This window comes from Anopheles maculipalpis, chromosome 2RL (assembly GCF_943734695.1).
Source record: "Anopheles maculipalpis chromosome 2RL, idAnoMacuDA_375_x, whole genome shotgun sequence".
NCBI lineage: Eukaryota > Metazoa > Arthropoda > Insecta > Diptera > Culicidae > Anopheles > Anopheles maculipalpis.
In genome coordinates this window covers 48513619-48538807 of record NC_064871.1, presented here as the reverse complement: position 1 = coordinate 48538807, position 25189 = coordinate 48513619, and the positions used below count along the sequence as shown (strand labels likewise).

The window sequence follows — 25189 nt, the reverse complement described above, 5'->3', positions numbered from 1 at the left end:
ATTACACGAGAAAGATTTTAATGCGTGGGCTTAATGAGAGATTTTCTTTCTGTACTGCATGTTTCAGATTACAAATTACAGAAAATAAAAAAAAAAATTAACTTTGAGCAAAGTGACAAATTAAGTAATGGAATTAACTTGTTTTTTTTTTAACCCTGGTATTCATGATTTTTACTTTTGACACGAGAAATCTTGCATACTCTTTGTTCGATAACTTTTCGATGAAAAATATGTTTTTAAATACGTTTAATACGTTTAAATACGTAATGTTTTTAAATCTCAAAACCTATTGTTGTTAACATTAGTAGACAAAATTAAAAGCTTAGTAATTCTCATTGTTGGAATTAGAATAATTATTTTCGAACATAAATTTGAATTGCATAAAACAAAGCGTTAGGAAACTAAGATTAGGTTATAAACTACTCGACGTTAGAAACTGCTCGATCTACACGAATTATGAACTGCATGAAATATTATATACAAAAAAGGACAAACGAATATACAGTTGCAAACCGACCAGCGAGAAAGGTGTACACTTTCCTATTCAAATTTCCTCCAAATATCACAGCCAGCCCCTTTTCGTGAATATATTTCACACATTTTGGTCCTTCGAGCCGGATCGTGATATACGGAGAAGAAATAAGTTTCATTCTGCATCAAGAGTGGAATTCGGTATTCGTCGTCAAGTGTGCAAGTCATTCCGTGACAATTCCCGCCATCGCATATCGCCCCGCATCAAGGTCAACGGTCGGTTACACGCCATCATTTTGAGTTTCGCGCCATCGCTTTGTTCGTTATTTTCGTGTGATATCGCAGTATTTTCTTTGTGCAATGGATAAGAAAATTAAAGCAGTGCAACTGAAAAAGAGGATCGCCCTGGAGAACATAAAATCGCTGGAACGGTTCCAGGCGAAATATTCGAGTGATGATGCCAAGCAGATTCCGGAGGTGTTAGAAGATCTGGCGAAACATAAGGAAGAGTTTTTCACCGCAGTTTCGAAACTGGAAGAGCTTGAAGATAAAGACGAAGCGGTCGAAGCCAGCATAATGGAACGGATCGACATTGAAGAACGCTGTCGCAAGCTAAAATCATTTCTACGGGAAAGACAGCCAAAGGAAGAAGGTTCGCTCAACGATACAACGGGCTTGGCTTCCTCAACGCTTGCATTCGGTCGACCCCACGCGCCAAATTTACGTTTGCCCAAAATCGAACTTCCAACATTTGACGGAGATCACACAAAATGGCTTTCTTTCCGAGATCGCTTCATCGCAATGATCGACGCTTCAGCCGAGCTTCCATCTATCGCGAAGCTACAATACTTACTGTCATCGTTGAAGGGGGACGCGGCGGTACCCTTCGAGCATACACCTTTAACGGCGGACAACTATTCGGTTACCTGGGCGGCGCTTCTTAAACGGTACGACAATTCTCGCCTTTTGATTCGCGAATACTATCGCAAATTGCACTACCTTCCGGGAGTGCAATTGGTGTGCGTTGACAAGCTCACGCACCTGGTGGATGAATTCACCCGCTTCGTCAACGGGTTGAAAAAGCTGAACGAACCGGTTGACTCGTGGGACACACCCCTCTCAAACATGCTGCTGATGAAGTTGGATCGAGAGACATTGTTGGCTTGGGAGAAACATTCCGTGCACTTCACGACGGACAAATATAAGGATGTGATCGACTTCGTGCAAGATCGTATCCAAATCTTGAAATCGACCAACAACTTCGTGAAGGATCAAGCAGCTAGTGGTATCAAGGTGGCCGGTCTCATTCGTCAACCAGGGCAACGGAGATTCATCGCGAATGCAGCTACATCTCGCTCGGCTCCTGCTGCATCGACTGCGCACACCCAACAGCCAAAGTGTCCATTGGAGTGTTCCGAAGACCACACACTGCGCAACTGTCCAGTGTTCATCGCCAAGGAGGTCCAACAGCGACGGGACGTCGTCGCATCGAAGCGGCTGTGCTGGAACTGTTTGAGCAGCAATCATCAGGTTAGAGCGTGCAAGTCGGATTATTCGTGTCGCACGTGTCGTGAGCGTCATCACACACTTCTACATCATTCACCACCCTATGCTCCACCCGCAACGGTAACATTGTCAGCTCAGTCGAATGAAGACAATGTGTTTCTGGCGACGGCAAACATCCAGATCAAGGATGACTACGGGAACACCCATGAAGCAAGGGCGTTGTTGGATTCGGGATCCATGTCGAATTTCATCGCTGAGGAGTTCGCACGGAAACTGCTGACGAGTCGCAAAAGGGTCAACGTCGCTGTATCGGGCATCGGCAATGCAGTACAGCAGATCAAGGGTTCCATCGTCGCTACCGTTCAGTCCAAGACACAACCCTTCGCAACGGAGATGACTTTCTTGGTTCTGGACACGCCATCCGCAAACATCCCTACATCACCAACGGACGTCTCTTCATGGAAAATGCCGGACGTGGCATTGGCGGACAGCACCTTTAACAGTCCGGGGCAAATCGACATCGTCATCGGAGGCGATACGTTCTGGGAGCTCCACACCGGTCGCAAGTGCTCTATCGGTAGAGGCAAACCGTGGCTGGTCGAAACCCACTTTGGTTGGGTTGTCACCGGCAACACTCATCATTCGTCAGTCGGTCCGCGGCTGTGCCATCTATCTGCATACGACACCCCACTGGAGGAGACCATGCAGCGGTTCTGGGAGAGTGAAACCATAGCCGAGGATCCTGTGCTATCGGTTGAGGAGAATGCTTGCGAGAAGCATTTCGCAGCAACAACTGTTCGCAACTCAAGTGGAAGGTATGTCGTTAGTTTGCCATTTAACTCCAACCCTAATATCGTTTTAGGAGAGTCGAAGGAAATAGCCGATCGCAGACTGCGTTCTATCGAACGGCGGTTGAACACCAATGCTAAAATGAAAGAAGAGTATGTGAAATTTATGAAAGAATATGAGCATTTGGGGCATATGAAGCGGCTTACCAGTCCTGCAAACGATTCGGTAGAGCATTACTACCTCCCACATCACGCTGTCGTTAAAGAGTCAAGCACAACCACGAAGGTGCGTGTCGTGTTCGATGCATCCTGTAAGACTTCGAGTGGTTACTCATTGAACGATAAACTCTTAGTGGGACCAGTCGTTCAAGAAGATCTTTTATCGATTATCCTTCGGTTTCGTTCTCGTGCCATTGCTCTCACTGCAGACGTAGAGAAGATGTATCGGCAAATTTTACATAGCCCTCATGATCGTAACTATCTACGCATCCGGTACAGAGAACATCCTGCAGATCCTATATCGACCTTTGAGCTACAGACGGTTACGTACGGCACAGCCTCTGCTCCATTTTTGGCAACCAGGACCCTCAAACAGATTGCTCTTGACCACAAGGAAGAGTATCCTTTGGCAATGAACGCGGTCATGAACGATTTTTACGTAGATGATTTGCTAACGGGTACCGATGATTTGTCCGAAGCAATCGTTATACAAAGGCAAATCTCAGACATGCTAAATTCAGCTGGTTTCACGCTGAAGAAATGGGCATCGAACCGCTCCGAAGCATTGAAGAACGTTCCTTCAGAAGATGTGGCGGTACAACTCTCGCACGAGTGGAAGAGCTCGAAACAAGTATCCACACTAGGCATCGTTTGGGAACCGGCAACTGATACACTACGGTTTCGTATTGAGATACCACCTACAACACCCAGCATGACGAAAAGGTTAACTTTGTCATATATCGCCAAGATATTTGATCCCCTCGGGCTACTGGGCCCAACGATCATCATCGCAAAGATGTTCATGCAGCAACTATGGGCTCTCAAGATTCATGGAAAGGCATATGACTGGGACAGCGAGCTACCATCGCACTTACAGCATGAATGGTCGAAATTTCACTCTACATTATCTTCACTACGCAATTTGACAGTCCCACGGTACATATCGCAATGCACGGCAACAAGTCTGCAAATTCATATCTTTGCTGACGCATCACAACTAGCATATGGTGCTTGTTGCTACATTCGGGCTGAAAGCATGGAAGGAGTCACCGTGCAGCTGCTAACAGCCAAGTCAAAGGTCGTTGCGTTATCCAATTCACATTCCATAGCTCGATTGGAATTATGTGCAGCACGACTAGCCACACTTCTTTACGAGAAAGTCCAGCAATCACTGAAAATTTCTGCTACCACCATCTGTTGGACCGATTCCATGACTGTCCTTCACTGGCTGAATTCAGCACCAAATCGATGGAAGCCCTTCGTTGCAAACAGGGTTGCAAAAATTCAGCACACGGCTGGAATACAATGCTGGAAGCATGTTCCAGGCTCGGACAATCCAGCAGACGACATTTCGCGAGGTTTAACGCCGGAAAAGTTGCTAGTGTGTGAGCGCTGGTGGCACGGGCCACATTGGTTAGCACGCAACTCGGAAGAATGGCCACAGAACACACCATCACCAAGCGAAGATGAGAGCGCAGAAGAAGAAAAACTATCGTCACGGGTTGCAAGCACAGCATTAATCTGCGAATTTCGAAACAGTTTGTTCTCACGATTTTCGATCTACCACAAACTGCAAAGAGTTGTTGCACATTGTTTGCGCTTTATACAAAACGCAAAGCGCCGCGTAGGAAACAAGGTCCATGCTAAGGATATCCCACCGCTCACTGTAGACGAACTCAAGGCGGCAGAACTCAAGTTGTGTTATCTTTCGCAACAAGACACCTTTTCCGAGGAGATACAACACCTGCAGAAGGGCAAAGAGATTCCGAAGAACTCCAAACTGAAATGGATTTCCCCTTTCATAGATACGCAAGGTATTCTGCGCATTGGTGGCCGGCTCAGTAACGCACATCTGTCGGAATCAGAAAAACACCCGGTAATATTATCATCGAAACATCCACTGTCCGCACTACTAGCTGTTTCGATACACTTGAGTAAGCTGCATGCTGCACCACAACTGCTTTTAACAACACTACGCCAAAGCTTTTGGATAATTGGCGGTCGCAATTTATGCAAGTCTGTGTACCACAGTTGCCACGCATGTTTTAAGGCCAAACCCACACTTATTAAGCAAAGTATCGCCGATTTGCCAACATCACGAGTCACACCAACAAGACCATTCTCAGTATGCGGAGTAGACTATTGCGGACCAATCTATATAAAACAAACCATACGCAACAGAAGTCCGATTAAAGCATACATCGCCATATTTATATGTTTTTCAACAAGAGCGGTACATATCGAACTGGTTGGCGATTTAACATCAACAGCATTTATCAATGCACTTCGTCGTTTGATTGCACGTCGTGGTCAAATCAGTGAACTGCATTCCGACAATGCAACCACCTTTAAGGGAGCGGCACATGAGCTGAATCGCGTCTACAAGATGCTAAAGAGCGACGAACACGATCGAGCTGCTATATTTGATTGGTGCGCGATGAATCATATGAAGTGGAAGTTTATCCCACCAAGAGCACCACATTTTGGAGGTTTATGGGAGGCGGCGGTGAAGGCAGCTAAAAAGCATATAGTCAGAACAATAGGAACAACAAGCATCACACAGGAGAGCATGCTTACCCTACTTGCCCAGGTAGAGCAATGTTTGAATTCGCGACCAATTACACCTCTATCCGATGAGCCGTCGGACTTGGAACCATTGACACCGGGACACTTCCTCGTCGGTGGCAATCTGCAAGCGGTACCAATCATCGATTACACCGAGACACCGAGCAACTATTTGAGGGAATACCAGTTGGTACAAAAACATCTGCAAACCATTTGGGCTCGATGGTATCCGGAGTACCTGCAGCAGTTACAAGCTCGAGCCAAATATTGCAACGGGAAATCAGCGGTTCTGAAAGAAAATACACTGGTGATTATTAAGGAAGACAATGTACATCCTACCTCGTGGCCGATGGGGCGCATCGTTGCAGTACACCCTGGAAAGGACGATGTTGTTCGCGTCGTTACACTGCGCACTGCTTCAGGGAAGCAAATCGTCCGCGCAGCTAATCGTCTGGCAGTTTTGCCTAATCCGGACGTAATTGGCAACTTAGAACAGAAGGAAACCACTGGCACTGAGTAACGCGCAGCTGCAAGCCACGCAACATTGTTTACATTTCGCACTCATGGCAGAACAAGATACACGCAACACACATTCACACACCTACACACACGAGCAGTATGATAGGAGATAAGCGTCAGGTTCCAGAGTCGAACTGTTTTTGAATTCTTTTTTGAACTCATTTTTGGATTTATATTTTGCATGAAATTTAAAGAAGTTCTTCTTTGGTGGCCGGGAATGTTGGAATTAGAATAATTATTTTCGAACATAAATTTGAATTGCATAAAACAAAGCGTTAGGAAACTAAGATTAGGTTATAAACTACTCGACGTTAGAAACTGCTCGATCTACACGAATTATGAACTGCATGAAATATTATATACAAAAAAGGACAAACGAATATACAGTTGCAAACCGACCAGCGAGAAAGGTGTACACTTTCCTATTCAAATTTCCTCCAAATATCACAGCCAGCCCCTTTTCGTGAATATATTTCACACACTCATATTTCCAACAATGTCATATTTCCAGTTTCAATGTTTGAACTAGAGCGACTCGGTGATGGTAGAAGATAGATTGACTGTACAACAACGGGTGAAATCACGTTCAAGAAGAGGTAAATCAACCCTCTAGTGGTGGCAGATCCAAAGATATAAAGAATTACATTATTCTTTCATTATTATTCTTTTATTATTCAAAATTTTAGAAGTCATTGCTAATAATTGCTCAAATGAATGCTTAAGGACATTTAACCAGCCTATAGTTCCATGGGGCAGTATTCTATCCTGATTTCCGATAGTCTCTTAGGAAACACTCAAAGTTAATTTCAGTACGCATGTCTCCAATCTACGAAGATTCATCTTCATGGACATACATTGAGTAGATGTTATAATATAACCTCTGGAAAATATGTTTGAAAAGAACTACGCTTAACATGACAATGAGGTTGAATGCTAAAGACTTTCGGTAGATAATGTTCCTAGAACGTGCTCCGAGAAAATGCTTGACTAGAAAGCGACTTTGTAGGCCAGATGCTTTAGATCATGCAATTCTATTCTATTGGGAGGTAAGAGACCTAGTTGAAACTATAACAAATCCACAAGCGCCGCCAAACAAGAAGATTCCTGGGTAGACGAGATCCCTTTAAGGTATCTTAGTAGATGCAGTCTCACGAAAGACGAAGCTCCGTTTCAAGTTCACGTGGTAGTGCAAGCAAGTTTTCTTAGGCCGGGGCCACACACGACCGAAAGGAAACATCAAATTTGACAGTAAATAACGCTCTTTCCTGGTTGTGGTACAAAACAAATAATCATTTTTCGATGTTTTTGGATATAATGAACTAAATTACTGCCCTTTATGGTCGAATCAATTTTTTGAAAGGTCTGATTGTTTCGGTCAAACCCTCACGAACAGCAAAATAAAGCGAAACAAGCAAAGAAGCGTTACGAAGCGTTACACTTTGATGTTTTGTTTCGGTCTATTTCGGTTGTGTGTGTCCCCGGGCGTAGACGAGGAAGGCTTTGGTCCATTTTGTTAGATTAATCGTGTTGAAATCCTGTAAGTTGGTTTGAAAACTATATAATCAGCTGAATATTCCTAAATAAACATAAACATTGTAAAAGAAATTTATTGCATGAATTGAAGCATTTTTTACAAACTTTATTCTATTACATCAGCCGTCACAAAGAAACAACCTGTACTGCTTTTTCATATTTCTTATAATATTGTAAAAATGTGTAGTGTTTTTAAAAAAAAATCAAGAGTTCTGTAAAGAAAATGCACAAACCAAACTCAAAATCATCGTAAACAAGGAACATTTTTGATTGCAGTTCCAAATCCGGAGTACAAGCATATTTTCTTGTGCATTATTTCGGTACGATTATTTCTACGCTTCAACATCCAACACCATCCAGGTAGAGTAAACCCGAATCGTTTGCAAACCCTTTGCCAGCCAGCTAGACAGATAAATCGTGTAAAATAAACATCACACGCAGCAAACGATCCACCACTGCAAGCGCATGCAAATGGCCATGGCCGGACGGGATGGTAACGTTGAAGGGAAATTTTTGCTACGTGCCTGATGCTTCTGATGCTGTGCTGGGATGAAAAATCATTCCTGATTGCACACCCACCCATGGCGAAGCCATTTGGCTGAGAAGAATCACCAAAAACGATAAGAATTCATACCTGCCAGGTGATGTTTCTTGTGTATTTCTTCACGAGAGTGCTTCACGTCGACTGCTGAGTTTGGAGTTTTGCATTTGAAGCATCGTCCTTGTTTTCTGAAGCGCCACGTCTTCTTGCTTGTCTGAGCATAAGGTATATAGTCATATCGATCGATACAACGGGCGTAATGATGCAAAGCAGGTGAGCAAGGGGTGGTTGTTGGATGTTTGAGAATATGCTCGTTTATTCTGCAACCGGAAAACAATAATCACGAGGCACTGTTTGCATCGATTCTTGCTTCGGTTTGCACTATTGACGCTGAAGATATTGCAATCAGTGGACGTAAACAATGTTTATGATCCATTACTGCAGTCGTAGAGCGACGTGGTAAAATCTTGTTTATCTTTCCTGGGTAAAGAGCTTTCGATGGATGATGTAATGCTAGCTGGTTGGGTGAGCTCAACAAGGTGCTATTGGAGGAAGTAATATTAAAGACCTTTTGAAAGTAATATTCATGAGTCCAAATGTCTAAATTTAAGCAGATAAATTTATTTTATTATTAATTTTTAATGATATATACGCATGAATGCTCTCTGCATTATTTGTTATAAAAGAACTAACATAAAAAATCAACCAAACAAGCCCGGAGCATGGCAAAAAAGAGGAAATGCCTTGAGAATTTGTACAAAATCTACGCAAGACTTCATGTTGATTCATAATGATCATTTTTATGCTAATAACCAATTAATCACCTAACCAAATTTGCTAGTTTCTAAGTATCATAATAAAGTTCTCTCAAAAGATATGATCCACTTGAAAAGCTTTATAACCAAAAGAAAAAAACCAATTCATTCTGACAATTTATTTGAGCTTCAAAGACATCCTAAATAATCATTTTTCCAATTCAATTATTTAATGCTACACAGCGTACATGGTCCATCTCACAAAGAGCTAAACAAATTCTCGCAGCTATAATTACGTCCTAAACACCTCCCCTTCATACTTCCAACCACCAACATGCCAAAAACAACCATGTCACCGCGTCTTATTCATTCCATTGGAAATTCCTTTCATGATTTCAATCGCATTCATTTGCTGTACTGTTTTTGTACAGCGGCCACTGCCGCTCTTTGCTGTGGCGCGAATTTGTGTCCTGCCATACTTTCACTTCAATAATTCGCACCTTATCAGATTGAAAGATTATCCCGGGTCATGGGACGCGGGCGCTGTCGGGCAAGCCGAAGCGAATGAATGAATTCTATTGTCGAACACACGATACAAATCCCTATAATCATCACCATCACCTATTATCGTTGGGAAAACAATCACAAAGACTGTAATTAAAATGAAAAGAGTCATTGCTTTTGCTCGGGGGTGGGAAAACTTGCACTACGGACGAATTGAGAAGGGTTTTTCGGTGCTGTCGCTCTGCTTCACAACTCCACGTCGGATGGCGAATGCTAATTATATTTTGTGCTAGGGTCCACAGTGTCCACAAATTTCGAAAGCATGGGCACGAGATACCCCGGGGTTCATTTCGATTTTGATTTTGGGGCTTTCTCTAATAAGCACTGCCTTTGTGTATCTGTGTGTATGTGGAATATGGTTTGAGGAGGAAAAAAGAGCACAACTTTCATCCGAAAGCTATTTGAATGGAAATGGCTTTACGACTGGAAATCGCACAAAAGGGACATCATCAAAAGAAAGGGTTTTTTTTTGGTATTCTTTCGGTGAACCGTCCATTTCCCGAACCTATGTTTGCACGACTCCTGGGCTGGGGCTCAAATTTCATCATTATTGTGTACCATAATTATAGGAGCAGTTGCAAACGAACTTGCATTTCATTTGAAAGGCAAAGGCAATATTCCATGGTCGTTTGAATTATGTTCGGTAGGAAAAACACACAGCACAGCACTGTCAATCGTCGTTAGTATGAAGATCTGTGAAGTTGGATTAAAAATATAAGCGCGTTTTCAATTCCATGGTTGAGTTAAAGTGCATGTTACACAAACTGATGCAACCCGACCCAAAATTAACTACATCAAAGATAGTTGTGATGTGGTTATAAAAATAACAAATATTTATAAAAACTTTCAAAATATACATTGTATTATAATTATGTGTAGGCTTCAATAATAAAATGTGTAATTTAAAAACGTTCCTGTGAAACCTAATGCCATGAATAAAACACACATTATTTGAACAGATCAACTTGGATAAGGGGGATCAACTCGAACGCAGACGCAACTGCAGCGCTGATCTTCACACGGAAGGTTGTTCCCCCGTAGTCAATAAGTCTCGTAAGCTATTATACGATTGTGTCTTAGCTTTTCTAAACTGAACTTCATAGACCCCTAAACTTAGTATAAGCCTGCATTCTCGATTTCACATAGCCGATTTATGATATTGTGGTGAGAATATTTTTTTATATTTTTTATGGACAAAAGAAACAGATTTGTTTTTGTTTTCTATTCAGCTATTCAGTGATTTTCAAATCTTTTTTTGTTTTATGGGTTCCAATAAGTTGTTGATATTTATTCATTAATTCATTTCAATTTCGTTTAATTTCGCAACATCCTCACATTGATGAGGGTCCATCGATTTTCTCTTTGCAATTATTTTCTTTTTTTTTATTATGCTGCAAACGCAGCATAATTTTTCATGCTTTTAAAAATTGCCAACTTCAATATTTTCGAGGCGATCTGCTTCATTACGTCAAAATAAAAGAAAAGCTTTTATTACATTTTATTACATTTTCAACATTTTTATTACAAGTGTAAGGTAATAGTTTAAACTTGAAGCTACTAGTTGAAAGTAGTCTGAAAAAATGGCTTAAACTAGACAAGAAGAAGTTGCAAAGAAAGTTAAAATATGCATTTCAACAATACTTTTTCCATCATTTAAACCAATAACAATTATATAAAGAGCGGGCAATTTGGTTCCATACGAACTGAAGCCAAAATATTTCGAACGTAATTTTTGTTTTCAACTGCTCCAATCGTGGAAACAGTATGGATATTCTGCTGAGGGCAAGTAATGGATGAGTCAGATTTAGTTCCTTATGACTCTTTATTCAACCACGCTTTCTCAATAAGCCGCTTACCTTAAAACTAAGCTCCAAAAAACACGTACAAGTGTATCTCCCGAGTGTCGATCGTCGTCTGTCTTTCGTATTCTCTCACAAACAGCTATCAAGGACGAACAGCTCTAGTCCTCTGTTTCGCGCTCTCTCTCTCTCTCTCTCTCTCTCTCTCTCTCTCTCTCTCTCTCTCTCTCTCTCTCTATCTCTCTATCTCTCTCTCTCTCTCTTTTTCTCTCTCTCTATCTCTCTCTCTCTCAGTCTCTCTCTCTCTCTTTCTCTCTCTCTCTATCTCTCTCTCTCTCTCCTAGCCCTCTACGACGTCATTTCTTCCGTCCACGACGGAACACAGTGGATTATAGTTATTCTAAACATTACTTAGTCATCCTAATCTAGTAACTTTAACTAGAAGATCGCTTTGTCATTGAAACGTAACAATTAAACTTTGTCATTGAAACGAAAAAGCATTAAAACTCTCTTAATCAATTTCCATACCTTATAATCTCTCAACCATGGATTTTGATAATTATCTTCTGATCTGATTTTTCTTCCTTGTAAGTTTCCTTGTCTACGGAACTTAACGAGTTATCCTTAAGTTCCGTGATCCTACCTTGAAATTCGAAGGCCACCAATCGTTACTTGAAATACTAAAAATCTCTTCGAATGTTGTGCTACACTAATTTGATTGGTGCTTAATAATCTGCAGCAGCCATTCCCAACGTCAACTAGTAATCAACAAATTCACAAATTCATATTTGGAAAGATGGTTATCTACTGTTAGACAATGGATGACATCCGCGAATCGACGATGGCGATTACATTTTAAACAAAACCAAAGTATACTTACTCCCCGAACACCGTATACAAATTGTGACGCTTGCCCTGCTATAGCAAGATAACTCGACCTACTGACCACCATTTTGACCATTCGATCGAAACAGTCCTTCCAAGAATGTAACGCCATCAACACCGGGAATGATGAAAAGGCGCTACACACAATGTGCAATAAAAAATAAAAGATGAGCTTCAAAGTTTGAATGGATTTTTTGTTCTATCTCGCTTCCCTCACTGAGTGCTGCTTCTTTTCGTCCTTTCACCACTTTCCCCTCGATTGTGCATGTAGGCTTTCAACTGGAAAAGAGCATTAGCTCATCAAACCCCCTCCTCTCGCTGCCACCGGTTCGCATCACTTTACGCCATTTGTCGCATTTTCGGCGCATTACGCCCTGATCCAAGGCGTACAACATCATTATCGGGCGTGAACGAACGAATGAACGGACCGATGACACCGGCACCGAAAATGGCAGCTCGTCAGCATCAACATAATCATCAGCGTCGGGGACCGTCCGTCTGTAGCGCGCGTCCGGTCATCAGGCACCCACGGGCATTGTCAGATTCATTGTTGCGTCAATGGCTCAATGGCGATGAAACGCCAGCCTCACGTTTCTTTCTTTGACAGTAGCCGGGGAAGAAGCAAAAACGACTGAAAACGAAACAACAAGCGCATAATAAAGGAAGAAGAATAAATCCTCCAAAAACGCAGAACCAGAATCACAGAGCGCGCGTGAACTGCTCAGCGGAAAGTGGAAACTCTGTCACAAAACAAAACACCACAAAAAAAAAATGAAAACAATCCCATTTTCCAACGGCTCAGGCACCGTCATCATCATCATCAAAGGGAAGGATTTCCATTGGATTCGGTTAGGTTTCCGTTTGTGGACTGCCGCCTCACACTGCTTCTGTGGATGGAATTTTCGGTGGAATTTCATTTTCGTTGGTGTTGCTTTGCTTTCCGTCTCACCAAAAAAGGTTTCAGTTCGAGGTTTTTTTTTGCGATCCGTTAGTCTCGCCATCTCACGCCTCTAAAGATGAGACAGAACGGAAAACAAATTTCGCACACAAATTGATGCATTGTATTTGTTTGCGTTGGCTGAGGAAGAACTGTCAACACCGTGGACGATTTGCACGATTTTACAATTTTTCTTTCACGCAGACGAACTACTAGCCCTTCCTTACTGACCAGTAGCTGAAGTTGTTATCGGAACCATTTCCTGGTTTTCTTGGTGTGAAAGAGGCCTTGAGGGTTGTGCTTGAGTCGTTTGTAGCTCACAAAAGATACAACATTATTACAGTCGGGTTCGGCAACCTTTTTGGTGGGTGGATTTGTGTGTAGATGTATGACATTCTTCGGCACAGATGTAAATCGTGCTTTCATTCCGTTTCTTTTTCTCGTGTTCTTAATCAACCATTACCATCAACCATTCGCTAACGCTTTCTACACATTTGTTCTCGTTTTTTTCTTCTTTTCTTCCTTTCTAACATGACAGAAATAAAAATTCATCCGGGCGGTGTGCAAACAACGGACGATCAATTAAATATAATTGGAGGTAAGTGGTGCCATGGCTGCTCTATTCAGATACTTTCAGGCGCACACATTCTAGTTCAAGCTTTTTGTTTTTTGTCCCGAGGCGAGAGACATGTTTTCCTTATTTATTTCCTTTTCGAGCAGTGGAGGGTTTTCCTAACTCGACCATCATTTCGACCAGCATGCGTAATGAAGCGATAGAACATAATGTTGATGGGACACATTTTTGGCGATGATGGTTGTAATCACATGGACGCACACGTTGCAGGTCGTTTGCGCTGAGCGTCGTTACGGGATTGTGTAATGTAACGAGCGTGACGCTTTTAGTGTGATGGTGTGTTAAAAAAATCAGAACAGCCAAATGGTCGTTTAGATACTCCATTGAGAGAAGATGATCATCCTAAAGTAAATTTTGGATGGAGGAGATAATAATGAGTAAGAATATGTAGCTTTTCAGTAAGTTATGAAACTACGATGATTTTTTTGTGGAATCAAAACAATGTTTACCATGCTAGTAAAGCACACATTTTGATTTTTTCACCATTTTACAAAGGTGTTATGCCCTTTTCATTAAGACTAATAACAAAGTTTGTTTGTCTTAAAATACATAGGAAAACAAACCATTAAAACTTAAATCTCTCTTAAAAATTTTCCTGAACCGTACTGATGTCTAGAGAAAAGGATGAACAAACCCTGCCCGACTTATCTCATGCGGTTCATGCGACTTATTTGACTTTGAATTGTGAGCGTTTAAGGTAGCTATGCATCAGCTGAAACACCTAAATTTATGCATACGCCACGTTAAATCAAAATATTATAGCAATACGATTGGGTAATTTTGTATAAAGTTCTAGAAAGCTTCTCTGGCGCCAACTAAAGATCGTTTGAGATTTAAATACTGTTATTCAGATTCTGTTAACAATGCATACATTAAGACAAATCAAATGCATGGTTTAAAATGTGTTACGATCATTATTCTACAATTAAAATACATGGAAAATATCCAATACCAGAAGCTATTGATGTAAATAATACTTTCAGTTGATGAGATTCACACTTTCGATTTGTGTTAAACTCGTCTGGAAGTTTTTAGCTTAAGCATTATTTACGGATACTTCCAAAATCTTATTCGAGTAATTAGTCCCTAATTTAAAAACGTTGGTCTGATGGAACAAGTGATTTTGACCTGCTTGAGCTGGGAAGCTTGAGCTTGATCGTGAAATTTGATAAAAGGCTGGGAGTAATGAGGACCAGGCACTAAATATAATATTTTTCCCTCTACAACAGTGTTAATTGTTGGTGATTTCTTTCTATAAAACAAAATTTTCTGATTATTATTGCGTAAACACACATATAAAACTAAAACTTCTCGTTAACTTTAACACGATTCTCAAAACCACTTGAGCATTTAAAAAACTATACACCTATAGGTTTATGTGTTTTATAAGAAAAAAATGGCAGCTTGGTTGTATTTCGATTTTTCGAAATATGACGAAAACAATTTAAAAAGTTATAGCATAGCACATAGAGCAATTAGAAATTTAAATAACTTTAAAGAATTAGCGGTAAAGTCTTCATGCAAGCTCATCATTCTGCAATTTTGATTTTAACATATTGAAAATCACCGTTGGTAATGCGGTCTTTAAAAAAAATGCAACACGGTCATGCTTCTTTTCAAATTTTCTATCCATCTAAAGGTTATCTTAAGTGGCAACTTTTTTCACTCAAACATTATACAAAGCAGCCAATCATCCAATTAAATGATAAAAATTGCCCTAATTTCCTCTCCTGTACGATGCTGTTGAATATCATCTTCAACTTCGTGTTTTGCTTTTCTACCTTTAGGACTAGCGGAAGCAGCTCGAGGTCGAGGAAATTCAGCCACCAGCTCGCTTCACCCCAATCGGACGCACCACTGTATACCGATGGTGCTTCTGCTGATTGTATCGCTAGCGCTTGGTACGATACGAACGGCCATTTCCGCCAGCAGCGATAGCAACAGTCAGCATCGGAGCAGTAACAGATGACACCGTTTCGACATATCCGGTGCGTGATATCGAACCGGTCGAAGCTGTTGACCGCCATCCACTCCACACGTTTACAGACACTGAGACAGAAGAAGCGTGAGAAAATGACAGTTTCATCGCGACTCACACTAACACCTGTCCGGGGCACAATAGCGTCGGGCACCCGCTGGTGTGGCAACGATTAGGTTTTATTGAACTTTACTCACAGGGCAACAATAATATCTCCTCGCAGCAGACGGGGAACGAGGCAGTTAGGGTGAGCAGGTAAGAACGGTAAGATGAGAAGCTTTCCATTTCTTACACACTGTAAGTGATTGTTGCATAGAAACCGAGAAGTTTTATGTAAGAAACCCGAACCACTTACCAACTAAAACCATACTAGAGTAAGCTGAAAGGAGAAGGGAGAAATGCCCAAGGTTTGTAAAAAAAAAAAATTGGAACCATGTTTCCTTTCACAAAAAGTTTACTCCCTGAACAAAACATGTTATATTTTTAGTTTTTCCTTTGTTGAAACTCAGCTGCAATGGGAGAAAAATCTTGCAGAGTGCAAAATAAACTTGCCAGCATTAGTTAACGTACCGTTTGGGATGTATAACTTTCAAGGTCACTAGCAGCAACAGTTGTGAAAATTTACCATTCCTTCCAACTACGATGAAACGTATAGTTTTCGTACTAGCTTATCCCCTGCAGAGCCAAGTTCGATTTCTTGCACATGTTTTATGCAGTACTGGGCGCTTCCATCGACCGTTTGCCTTCAGCAACTTGGCGCCTCCATCGTGTGTCCGCTTTCATCAACTGGGCGCCTCCATCGACTGGGAAGGGTGTTCAGTTCTTTGAAATCTCATTCCCCATTCCTCCACAGCTTGGTGTAAGATGAATGGAAAAGTTTTTGAATGATGTTAAACTGTGAATCAAATTTAATTGCAGTGTGCATCCGCATAAAGCTACCGTTAAACCGTGTAACTTATCGGATCCCTTCTTTCCGGGCAGTTTCCGAAATAGAGCGCTTGACACAAAAAGGTGCCATTTGAACGATCGATCTTGAAACTTATTCCCTTGCTTTCACATCCACCGCATTATGATTTGAGTTTTGAACAGGATCGCATAAAGAGAAAGCCTTTTTTTCTATGTTGCAGTTGCAACACCATGAAAGAGTTATTTCCTCGCCTTCTTTTAGTTTAATATGAAGCAGATGTCAAGAAATAGTATTGAACAAATGTTTGCTACGAAATCAAAAGAAAGGAAACTTCTTGCTTTATTGTACGTGATGGAAATATATCGAATGTCCTTGGGTAGAATGAATGCTTCTGCTTCAAATTTCCTTCCCGTTCAGCTCCCACTTCTTACTCGTTCTCGTTCCTGTTCAGATGAACGGAAAAAATATAAATAAACGAAATGACGCCAACACTTCCAATACAATAACGATAAAAGATCGATCCAGGCACATGATCGACACAGGAAAGATCATAACTTTTCCCTTCCGTAAAGAATCGGAACACAATGCATTACAGTCTGATGGTGGAAAGTTGTAAATATCTAGCTATAATGAATTCCACCCGACTTTATGCAACAAGCACAAGCCACAAATCCATTAGATGATCACCGGGATGTGTATTTTTCAATGCTGAACTCGATGTTTTTGCCAGCCCTTTTCATTCCATCCCAGCATTATGTTTCCCGCTTTTCAAGCGTACCCATACACGTCTACAGTTTACGTAGCGAACGTTTGTTTTTCAATAAATATTCGCCTTTTAACTCTACAATGCAACCAGCGAGTGCTTTGTGTAACGTGAAGCTACCACAGCAGCTATAACGAGATTTATCTGTGCATACAAACTTTCCATGCTGGGTATGACACTCCAGCAAAAACAAAATATAAGTATGGAAAACAAGTAATGCAAAGAAAACGAGGTAGAAAAATCATCGATAACACTCAGAAACGCCGTAAACCGTCAGTGTCGACTGGGAAAAAATTGAAAAACTTTTATAAAACAAAGCCACAATAAAACGAGCCAAAACAGAGGCAAATGCAACAATCGATAAACATGGAAAAATGGCAACCACACTGAACAAAAAAAAAACAAAATACATGAAACTCGAACCCCTACAGGAGGATTGGTTTTCTGGCACACATAATTTATGACTGAATTTCATTCGAAGAGCGAGTAATTAATTATGAAAATTAATGATAGCTCCCATTCCACTTACCACTGTTACCCGTCCCGATACGATCATGATTACCCGCTTGCTTGCAACAAGCAAACTTAATACCAATTTCGGGTTCCATCTTCAAAGCTCCATTTTGGTGGTTATCATCCTTTTGCCCTTGCAGATACACTGTTGTTTTGTAGTTTTTTCCGGATGTTGCACTAGCTTTTACTTTTTTTACTATCGATCATATTGTGCATCTTGTTATATTTCGACCCAAAACTACCACCCAGCGTAGCGGTTTTTTGTGGGTTGTTGTATTTTCTACTTGAACATCGTCTGTGTACTTTCGTACTGGGATGTAGAGGGGATGTTAATTTTTCCGTTCCTCGGTGGAGGCAAAAAAAAGGACGAATTGCATCAGACTCGCTTTTCATAACCATTTGCAACTCGTTTCAGTGTATGATTACTTTATGAGTTGCACTTTTTAATCACTCGCAGTTTCGTTTGATGAGCTGCAAAGTGAAGCTCATTATCAATGTTGGCTAATAATCATGTTGCCTGGCAAGTAGAAGCAAATTAATTCTACGAATTGTATTGGTTTCGCGTGTTTTATTTTTTTTGTATTTTTAAATGTCCGTAAGGACAGCGCCACATTTAATAAATTTCATCACTGGTTAATTATGCATTGAAAATCATTTTTCTTCTTCGCAAAAGCATCGTGTTCAACATCGTGTACCATATAAATAGCCTATCAATATCTTCCACACAAACACACACGACCGTGACAACTTGTTTTTAGCTTCAAAGTTCACTAACAATAGTGTATAGGAAACAGTCAGCAGAATGTGGAAGCTTTCTTTTTGTTACGCCAGTCGCTGAAAGAGACACAAAATGGGAGAGAAAATAAAAATACAACTGAGTAAAGGCTATAGAAGCTTATGAAGCAGAATGCAAAGCCAGGCTACATAAATAATTAATCAGAAACCGATGCTATAACAAAACCAACACACACTACTAAACATAGACCGAACACAGAATGAGTGAGTACATACAAAATGAATAATTATAAAGCAAATGGGATAAGATGAGATGCATGTGGGGAGAATTATAATAAAGAAAACAAAATAAATCAGCAGTGCAAAAGATGAGGTAAACAAACGAAAAACACAATAAAATTAGGAAACAGAAGAGAAAACAAAACAAAAAGTCTGTGACAAAATAAAGCAAAAGATAGGAAAGGAAAACAATTGTAAAACAAAACCCACTACATAATCATAAAGCCAAAATGGAAGAAAAAATCGTATCAAACGCTGTCGTACATTCATCTCGATATTCGATATAGAAACGTTCTCAAAGTCCTGCCCTGTAAATATGTGCGTTACAAAGGTGTTACAAAGCTCCTTCCACATTCATCAAATCCCTCCTCGCCCCATTTCCCTGCCTTCCTTTGGTCCCAGACATTCCAGAATGAAAAAAATCGTGAAAAGAAAAAAACTGAATAAATTGAAGAAAAGTAAAAGTGTATAAGTGACACAAACTAACTGTTCCAATACATCAAACGATCAGAGACAGAAATAAAGAACAAAAATCGAAACTACCCAAACTGAAAAGTCTACTGACCATTCCGGGTTTCCAAACGCATGGAAATGAGCTTTGTGCTCTTATGCGGGTGCATTGGTTGATTGATATTTTTTGCTTCTCACCAGCAAATACAGTCTTCTCACGCCCTCAGTATCCGAAAGATGACAGTTTTCTGGTTCCATCCATTTTTGGGTAATGCAACTGGAAGTGGATTTCGGTTGTGACAGCACACCCGAGCGCGCAACGTAACAGGTAGGACATACAGGTTTTTCGTTGTTTTTTGCAACGTACAAGAAAATATGGTTTCTTCGTTATCGGATTCTGTTTCACCCAGGTGCCCACATTGCGTATAGTCGGAGCCGTCATTCGTAGCTGGAAATCCTTGCCGGAGTTCTCGAGCAGGCATGCGGCATCCCTCGGCTAGCGATGGAGCGATGCCCCGGTGTGACTGGTTTCCTTTGTTTAAGCATCAGATTGTCGAGGCGTAACGGAAAGCTTAGCTCATCGTGCGAGATACCATTCCCGGGTTGACGGTTAGGCACATTCGTCGTTCGCGACCTCATGAAGACCTCGGTTGCTGGGGCGGACTAGTGTTCTGTTCGTCCGTTCGGCTGTCACATTCTAAGCTTTGATCCCTGTTCGCCATGGTCACGGTTTTGTTGTATGTCTGTGTGTATGTGTTTGCGTTGCACCGGAGATACTATTTCAATCTCATCATTCCGCTCGACTGCGCCCACACACCCCGAAAGGGCACCGTCACAGCGACAGCTTTCGCCATTTTTTTTTTTTTGCTTCCATTCCTTACTTTTGCACTGTGACAATAATCTGCTGCCACTACACTCTTCAATGTCGTCTGATTCATTTGGTTGGATTCGTTTGGTGCGTTTTTCTTTCTTCCTTTTGGTATTGTTTCAGGAAGGTTTTATTTCATACGTATACGTTATCTCACAGTTGACATTTAGTTTCAGCGCGTCACACAAACACACATACATCGTACGGGTGTAGTGTCGCTTTCTATATCCCGCAACACTCTCGGCGGCATGAGCTGAGCGGGCGAATCTGACGGCAAATGACAGCTGACAGCAGCTGGCAACGATCAAACGGCCACGGTACACTAACAACGAACGCGAAACCGAACGTCAAATGTCAACTTGCTCACGCTTAACTTCCGTTCTACTAAGCGACAATATCGCAGTAGACACAGTGGCCATTGTTTTCTTTTTTTGTGTTCTACTGTCAACTAAAGACACGCCAAGTGGCACACTCGGGATGTGAGGCAGTGTATACGCGCCGATTTTTTCTCTCCATTGCACTTTTTCTTTATTGCACAAAAAAAACCACGCGAGTTCTCGGACGACTTCGAGGTAGATCATAAAAAGGAGAAACGATGCATTCGAAGAACTGAGTTTGACAGAATGCGCTTGGAGACTTCTGTGTACACTGCACCAGCGCAGGCAAAAAAGAAACCCCGTATTTGTTATTGAGTGGAAAAGTAACTGTACTACTGTCGCGAACAAGCGTGCAAATCTTTGGCTGGTGCATAATTTATGCCCCATCGCTAAGCTCTCCGGAAGGTCTTCTTCAGATGAAGTCAAAGGGGTAAAAGTACTACTGCGTCGTTCTGTTGTGATGGTATTGTTTGTTTGTTTTTTTCATTATGATCTTCAATGTTAATCAGTCAACCGATTACATCGATTCCAACCGATGTGCAATGCTCCACGATTGCAACCACAACTCATAATCTGTTAGTATGGGTGTTTTAAAAGCTAAAAAAGCTATTCTGGATACTTATCTCAAGAGGACTAAGCGTTAGTAAGTGTTTAAACTAAAACTTACATCGGTTGAGCTTTGATTGAACGGTAAGATGTCTACTCAAACAGGGGGTAAAGTATCTCCTAAGGGGTTGTTGTGTTTATTTGGTCAACCGGTAAGTGTTGGTCAATATTGGATGAAAATCAGTCTAAATCTTTGAACAGGTAAATATAAAATCTTTTGATGTTATGAACATTCTGCTTGAGATTTCATCTACGTAAATGTAGATCAATAAAATGAAATGTTTTTCAATCAAGGCTTTAACTTGGTTCAATTCAAAGTTCCAATAGTCTGACAAGGCGGATGAAAGTGTTTGATTAGTGCATGCTTTTTATGATGAAATATATACTTTTGAAAGCAGATATGTCATTCATCCACCTACTATTAATGCTTTTAAATTCGGATTTTTCTACTTACGATCGTACCAAGGTAACAGCTACTCTGCTTCCGAGTAGGACTCTATAATGGTCAGAGCCAAGCAGGCAAGCGGCAAGCAGGTACTTTGTCATCGTCGCATTGATCCTCTCGCAATCCTATCGGCCTTGCGTTTCAGCTGGGTATACGGCTCGCACACCACCGCAGATGTCTGTCCGATGATGTCAACCTCATCCACGAAGCCAAGGAATTGGAGAGATCGGGTGAAAATCGAGCCTCAGATGGCAGCTTTTTTACTATTGCATGATGTTCCATAGAACGCCTTCAAGTAAACTTGAACGGTTGATGCGGGGCGTCTGGTACTCTTAGTATTTCTGAAGGATCTGCTATGGAATAGAGATTTAATAGCTTCGGATGAAACCTCTAGCTAGGGGCCAAGTTAACAGAAGAGTTTTCGGAACAGGATCTTACAGGCAGCATTCAGCACTGTCATGGTACGTAAGTTCACCCAGTCCATCCTGTCGCCCTTTTTGTACACTGGGTGTGTGACAGCTAGGGTCGTGTCCGCTAGTTATTCCGAAATTCTGAACCCATCTTGAACAGTTCGGCCTCCTGTCAATTGCTACCAGTTGACTTGTTAAATTTCAGCTGTTTGATGACACTGAAGACTTTGTCCAGGAATGGCAGGGCACTTCGTCATCGTTATGTTAGTTGTCTTTGTGCGACTCTGCTCTGCTTCCTGCGTCTGGTTCAGCGCTTCTTGCCGTGGAAAAGTCGAGCTTTGTTAGTCGTGTACATTCTACCGGTATACATTTTTTTTCTAAATTTTGTCAATTTTGCACTTTATGCAGTTGGTGTGCGGATACATATACCCTGTTCTGGTTAAAATTGTTTGTTTGTAGCCACAGACTGGTTGCACTGGATGGTTTGTGACGCTGAATGGTGTACAGGAAACACATTCCAGGGTCGCGACATTATCATAGTCCAGATCTTCGTTGTCGGTGCTGCAACTATAGCGCTCCAATCCGTGTGAGAGAGGGGCGAGCTATGTACCAGCAAACAGCAACGGAATAATCGATCGTACGAAGATCATTTTAAAATGTTCGTTCACAGTGACACGTAAATTGAAACTGGAAGCGAAGTCTTTATTGCTGCTCTAAGGGAGTTCGATTGTGGTCTACTGTGGTCCACAGTATTCCGGAAGATGGACTCAGTGCCATAATAGCCTGCAAGGCCAATGAAAAGCTACGAGTGGACAGATAGGTAGCAAACTGATAGCTGATATAGTAATTCAACAAGTGAAGTGCAAGACGTTTTTCCGTGCGACCTTTTTTTCTAATCTTATTTACACATTTTATTCATTGTCTTATCGATCGCAATCGATTCCGGAACTTAACAATCAACAAAAACGAGTATGAATAACGCTAAAAAAAATCAAAAAACGAAACAATGCAGAGAATCTAACAAAACAGAAACATATTTTCTCGGTATAAACTACGTTTTGACGGTAGAGTAAGCGTAAGCATAGCATAAAAAATGCGATAAAATAAAGTAAAATAAAATCATTCATAGAGTTGCTCAAAACATTTGACAGTCTAGAACTGCACAGTGAATGTATGTTGTGTGCTTGGTTTCGGTGGCTGATCTCGCGAAGTAAGGGATAATAAAATTGTGTTTTTTGTATGATTTTTTAGGTACTATTTGAAGATTCTAATGAAGATTGGTTGTCAAAAAAGCAAGGCTAATACACCTGTTGTTGACTAGTCAAGGAAAATCATTTTTAAACACATCTCTTGTGAATTCACGAAAAAATATGCTCGTTGAATTTACTTGTCATGTTTATCTTAGCATTTGGTAAAAGTTTATGCAATATTTATAGCTCAAATATCTCAATAGATGTTATTTTTGCTTTAAAAGCAGTCGATACTTGCTGTTCCCACAACCCACTCGATTATCGATTTAAGAAACCGTTCCCATCGGTTTAAAAGAAACGATCTGTTCAGCATTTTCGTTTGCCTTTGTCCTACTATCGAGGGAAAAATTGCATGGTCCATCAAAGCGAAAACCGTTCGGCTGCTGGAATTAAGTTACCGATTTCGACACAAATTTCCCAAACTTTGAACCATTCCCAAAGTCGCCAACATGGACTGAACGAGCGCTCTAAAATATCGATTACGCGATGACCGTAATGTGCTGCTAACGTGCGATGAGTTCGAAACGTTCCCGGAGCACCCCTGGTGCGTATCGATGGCTACTCTAGAAAGTTGCCGGTACGTCATCCTTTCCGTAGGTGAAGCAGGAGATCGTAGATAGCAGCTGCACACGGGGCAATCAGCAAGCCTGGTATGATGTGGGCTGGATAAAGTCGACCGTCTGAATATTCAACAGTTTGTTGAATGGCTAGATGGCTTGGCTTGGGCCTCGTTTTGAAGCCCGGCAAACATAGAGATACCCACCACCATTCATGCAACAGTTTGACTCGGTACCAACCGTCCAACGTTCGATATAAACCGGTCGCCTTCATCACCCGATTGTTGGTCAGTTTCCGTTTTCAGAGTTCAATAATTTGATAAGCAAACTTTACCGTCCGGCCACTCTGGAATCGTTTCGAGCCTTGTACCAGGAACATACCATCACAAGCTTCAATTCCTGCAGATGGAAACGAAAATTACCACCAGTGCACGATGTCTACCGGGAACAAACGTCATTGCTGTAGACGAAGCTCCGAAACGAGTCGTAAACGTACGAAAATCGAACACAATTAAGATCCCTAGGGAGGTGCATCTTCCCGAAACGGCAGTTATCTGCTACGTACGGGCAAGTTTAAGTCACGCGTACCAATAACCGAGTAAGGAATGCAAATGTCCATTTTGCCAATATCGAGGTTTCGCCATGTCAAACGCCTTATTCCCATTATTTCTCCGTTTATTTAAACCTCAAACTTCACCACCTCACCTCAACCATATCCGTGATCCCTTCAAGCGAGAGAGCGACAAATGCGGAATCAAGTCCCGCCAGCGTCAACGTCTGAAGGGCTCATGGCGCATTAAATATAAATGTCAATTCTAAACCGATTCAAGTGAATGTGACGCCTGGCACGGTCGACCGTACCAGTCCCTTCAGCACGAAGGCCACATTGATCAATGAGCGACCCAGTTCGACCACGAAGACAGATGATGCAAGCTGTCAAAAGCCATCAGCTGTAGGCTTTCCATCATATCCATATATTGTTATTGTCGTTGGCTCGCCGGTTGTGCTGGTCTGCTTTATCCTGGCAGACAGCAACCAACAGCAGTATCAACCGTATTGGACGACGATCGAGGAATCTAACCGCTTTTATCGAAACTGGTTGAAAAGGATTGAATTAAACGGAATCCATCACAGTTTGTGATTGGAAGGGAATTATGCCCAGAATTGTATACTCAACAGCGCTAAAGTAGGGAAAAAATGTTTAACTTCTTTGAATAAAAAAATCACATTGATCGCAATAAAAATTATTACACCTTTAGCTTGAGCAAACTGCTTCAAGTGTGCACAGAACTGTGTCGCTGCGTAAATACACACCACACATAACGGAGATTTATC

The 25189-nt window shown here is 41.4% G+C and overlaps 2 protein-coding genes across 2 annotated transcripts in view; one reads left to right on the top strand and one right to left on the bottom strand.

Moving 5' to 3' along the window:
* Nucleotides 1–15743, top strand: part of LOC126557985 (lachesin) — a 67377-nt gene extending 51634 nt beyond the window's left edge. Inside the window, exons 7-8 of the mRNA XM_050213914.1 lie at nucleotides 13621–13680; nucleotides 15504–15743. Of these exons, the coding sequence (XP_050069871.1) occupies nucleotides 13621–13680; nucleotides 15504–15685 (242 nt within the window). The 3' untranslated portion in view covers nucleotides 15686–15743. The remainder of the gene's footprint in view (nucleotides 1–13620; nucleotides 13681–15503) is intronic.
* Nucleotides 15744–20621: 4878 nt separating this feature from the next.
* Nucleotides 20622–25189, bottom strand: part of LOC126557325 (another transcription unit protein) — an 81713-nt gene continuing 77145 nt past the window's right edge. Inside the window, exon 4 of the mRNA XM_050213047.1 lies at nucleotides 20622–20634. The gene's annotated coding sequence lies outside the window, so the exon portion shown is untranslated. The remainder of the gene's footprint in view (nucleotides 20635–25189) is intronic.